The sequence below is a fragment of the Sinocyclocheilus grahami genome, unplaced genomic scaffold (genome assembly GCF_001515645.1).
Source record: "Sinocyclocheilus grahami isolate Dianchi unplaced genomic scaffold, SAMN03320097.WGS_v1.1 scaffold4013.1, whole genome shotgun sequence".
NCBI lineage: Eukaryota > Metazoa > Chordata > Actinopteri > Cypriniformes > Cyprinidae > Sinocyclocheilus > Sinocyclocheilus grahami.
The window spans coordinates 10,508-15,037 of NW_015509030.1; the positions used below are offsets into that span (position 1 = coordinate 10,508).

General features: G+C 36.1%; 1 protein-coding gene across 1 annotated transcript in view; it reads left to right on the forward strand.

The window, feature by feature from the left end:
* LOC107576605 (contactin-3-like) overlaps positions 1–509 on the forward strand; it is a gene marked incomplete at its 5' end in the record, with an annotated part of 8,487 nt that extends 7,978 nt beyond the window's left edge. Inside the window, one exon of the mRNA XM_016262751.1 lies at positions 496–509. Within this exon, the coding sequence (XP_016118237.1) occupies positions 496–509 (14 nt within the window). The remainder of the gene's footprint in view (positions 1–495) is intronic.
* Positions 510–4,530: the final 4,021 nt, after the last annotated feature.

Genomic DNA, 4,530 nt, shown 5'->3' on the forward strand with positions numbered 1-4,530 from the left:
TGTGTGTGTGTGTGTGTGTGTGTGTGTGTGCATGCATGTGTGTGCATCCGTGTGTGTATGAGTGTGTGTGTGTGTGCGTGTGTGTGTGTGTGTGTGTGTGTGTGTGTGTGTGTGTGTGTGTGTGTGTGTGTGTGTGTGTGGGTGTGTGTGTGTGTGTGTGTGCGTCTGCGTGTGGGACCTCTGCTAATGTAGGGGCTACGAGCTCTGCATTTTTTTAAATGCCATGTGGGAATGGTGCGATGAAAGTAGCTTGTCATTTCTTGAGGTGCAAATAGATGTACTGCTTAAAGGGACACGTGGAGCTCTGAGACTGAGTGAAAACAAATGTATATGTAAATGCTTTTTTGTATATTCCAGATAATTTATATTTAAGTGGACGACATCAAAGTTTCCTACAAAACTCATCTTGGTTTTTATCTAACAAACAGAATAGACGTTTCTTAGCTTACCGTGGCTCTGCATGTGGATGTTTTCATTCCATTCTTGATTCATTAGGTACTAACCGATGAACATTTGACGAAAGGATACAAATAGTCATTCATCCATTTCTGAAGATTTGTGTATCGGTGTATCTGTCATAGCCAGGACGCTCTTTCTCTAAGCAGTGCTTTCCACCAAACTTCTTTGTCTTTATCGGAACTCCATTTATTGGACCGTATAACTTTTTCCTCCAAGGTTCTCTGTTTATACTGGATCACAAAATAAATTACATTTATAAAAATGATCACACAAATGTTTTGATTGGGTGCATTATCTGTGACGGGCTAACGGAAAATGTGATTATAAAGTGCCTAATATAACAGTTCAACCAGTAAATTTTGTCAATTGCTCACATCATTCCAAACCTCTATGACTATTGTGTAGCTTCATAAAGGACAAGTAAAGCACTGTTCAAAATCTTTTGAAGCTTTCTATGAGAAATAGCTAGATCAAAAGGCCAAAAAGTTATTGGAGTAACTTTTTCTTATAGTGTTGCTCTACCCAAGTATGAATATTGTCATCATTCACTCACCCTCATGCCGTTTCAAACCTGTATGTCTTTCTTCTGTGGAACAAGATATTTTGAAGATTTTTTTGTTTTTTTTTTCCCCGAGAAAGAAGCTAGTCATCCAGGTTTGGAACGGTGAGAGGCTGAATAAATGACAAAGGTTTTATGTTGGACAAACTACTTATAGAAATGTAAATAATTTTATGTACAAACAACGTACACTAAATCATGATCAACTGTGATCCGAGAATTTTGGAAACTCAATATCGCCTCAACGTGAGAATTTTTTTTTAATTAGTCATTTTAATAAAGTCAGTTGCTGCCATGTTTTGAGTTATAAGGTCACAATTGGGAGATATAAAATTCCAATTTTTCCTCTGTAACCATTTACAAAGTTGGCAAGTGTGTGATGCCTAGTGCTGTAAAATCTGCTGACAGCATGTAGTGTATCCCAGCCTTTACTCATATGGGTTTAGAATGAGATAAGGAAACATATAAAAGACAGAATTTCATTTTTGGATGAACGAACCCTTTAATCAAACCGAAAACAAATGACCAAGCAAATTCCATATTTCACAACAGATAACATTACAGGTTGATTTGAAGCCACATGATATCATGCAGTTGTGATGCAGTACACTAGAATGTCCACTATGTGGTGTGAAAGGCATCCTCTGTGTAGACTAGACCAAGACTGTTTTGACCTCGACTGTACAAATAGCACATTTTACAAAGTGAGCTTTCTAGTGTAATTACTACCCTAAGATAGGAACATTTCCAGACAAAATTAGTTATTGTCACATCAATAAATACAGTATGATCCCAAAAATATGAAAGCACTTGTCATTTCTTGAATGCAACGCTGACTGGTGTTCAGATTGTGGAGACATACACTGAAAAAGACTGTTATACAATGCAAAAAATATATATTTTTTTACATTATTTATTGTTAGTCAGGAACAGACTACAATAGACACATTTTATGTCACAAAATTATGTTGAAGGAAACATTTCCAGTTTTATTTTCAGCTACTGGTATTTTGGTCAGTCACTATTCAATGGCAGCCGTGTCACAGCAGAGTATGAAACGTCTCGGCACTTTAGATGTTTTAATCATCACAAAGCAAACTTGGCCTTAAAGCATATTTTTCAAAAGGAGTCCGTCGTCGAGTTCACCTTCAGCCAGAGTTGGTCTGCGGGGAGACGCTGTGTTTAATACACTGACAGCAATAACAGAGATGATGTATGAGTATATAATAAAAAGCTAATTGGGAGCATCTGGGGCCAAAAGGAAGAATTCCTGAAGAAACCATGAAGCAGCTGTTAAGACGGAGTCATAATAGAGATCAATGGAGTTCCACTGGATGATTTACTCTCTTATAGATGCTGGAGGTGACTGACGGCTGCTATTCACTCCCCGTCTTCCTCCCCGACCTCCATCTGCTCCAAGATTCCCTCTAACACCTCCGCCTTCCTCTGCTTCTTAGGAGCATCTGAGAGAGATGATAAGGGGACAGATTTGTGAACAGATTTGTTTTAATTCAATTATAGAAGGCAAATGACTAGAATTGCAACCAGTGTTGGGGAAACAACTTCAAATTAGGAGTAGCTCGTGCTTTGGCAAGCAGTTAATCAACAGTCAAACTGCAATTTGGAAAAAGTATAGAAAAGGTTAGTTTTAATTGTTGTTTTAAATTTTGTCACTATTTAAGGGGGCAAAATCTTTCAAATTATGTATTAAATAAAAAGAATCAATACTGATTTTGAAACTATCTGGCACTAAAACTATGAATAGACTATAAATAGAATCAGGCATTGGTTTAATTGACAAATACAAAAAATGAAAGGCTGTAACAAATTAGTATAATTATTAAATTAGGCTTTTAGCAAGCCGACTTATTGGATGTTTATTCCTTAAAATTGTTGACAGGGGCCTTGACTCAACCCCATTGTTATTATGCTACCTCTTTTTGGTATAGTAGTTGTTTCCCAGGTATGAAAGATAAATTGCAAAAGGCTCAAATAATTTTAAAAGTTCATCCACAATGCATAAAACGGTAAAAAAAAAAAAAAATCTGTTTGGTGATGCTAGTTTAAACTGAGGGTTTAAATTGGTTTCTAGCATGTTTTAAAATTAGTATTTGGTTAGGAGTTAGTGTTTTTTCTTTCTTCTGCACTTCTGTGCATAGCAGTCGTGACCTAATGGTTAGAGAGTCGGACTTGTAACCCAAAGGTTGTGGGTTTGAGTCTCAGGTCCGGCAGGGATTGTTGGTGGGGTGAGTGAATAACCAACCAGGAGAGACCCTTGAGCAAGAACTGAACCCCCAACTGCTCCCTGGATGCTGCAGCAAACATGGCTGCCCACTGGTGTGTGTGTGTGTGTGTGTGTGTGTGTGTGTGAGATAAATGCAGAGCACTAATTCTGAATATGGGTCACCATACTTGGCCACATGTCACTTCACTCACTAAGCGATTGAGGTGTTCTGTTGTTGGATGTAATAATGTACATAGCAATCGTCATTTATTCCTGACATCTGAGCCACTGAAGACGCAGTGGATTACGTTTGTTACTTGGATGGGATAAATGCAGAGCACAAATTGGGGCACCATACGTGGCCTTTCCTTTCCTCTGTTCTTTATATTTACCGCGAGGTCCACAATGGAAATAAGTCAATGGCTTTTGTGTTTTTTATCCTCTACAGTTTTTTAAGTGTATGGGATACTTGTTATTTTGTATAGCTTGTAAACTTGTCAAATAAATTTTAATTAAATTCAAAGTTTGAATATTTTGAAGTAAGATTTTAAGTTTAAATTAGTTTGAAGGTTTTAAGTGTGACGCAGTTTTAAGTTTAAAGATTGAAGTTTGAAGATTTTAATTTTGAAGACATTTTAAGTTAAAAGGTTTAAGTTTGATGCAGTTTTGAGTTTTTGAGTTTAAAGATTTTAAGTTTGACAAAGTTTTTAAGTTTAAAGTTTTTAAGTTTAAAGATTTTAAGTTTGAAGCAGTTTTAAGTTTAAAGATTTTAAGTTTGAAGCAGTTTTAAGTTTAAAGATTTTAAGTTTGAAGCAGTTTTAAGTTTAAAGATTGTACGTTTGACAGATTTAAGTTTAACGTTTTTAAGTTAAAATTTTTAAAGTTTAAAGATTTTAAGTTCAATGTCGTTTTAAGTTTAAATATGTTGAGTTTGACACAGTTTTAAGTTTAAAGATGTTAAGTTTTGAAAAGCTTGAAGTCTGAAGATTTGAAGGCCATTCAGTCTCTCAGATAGATTGGCAGATTGTTATGTGGTTGCTAGGGTATTCTGGGTGGTTGTTTGGGAATTGCTATGCAGTTGCTAGGATGTATTGTAGGGTTTCTAGGGTGTTGTTATAGTGTTGCTATGCCATTGCCAGATATTAAACATGATATTTTGCCTATAGAAAATTATATTGTTAGAACCGTTTTTTGCATTAGGACATTGTTTTGTAGTGAAATAATGATGTGGACATTCACCTGTCCACTGACACTGGTGTGTGTGTGTGTGTGTGTGTGTGTGTGTGTG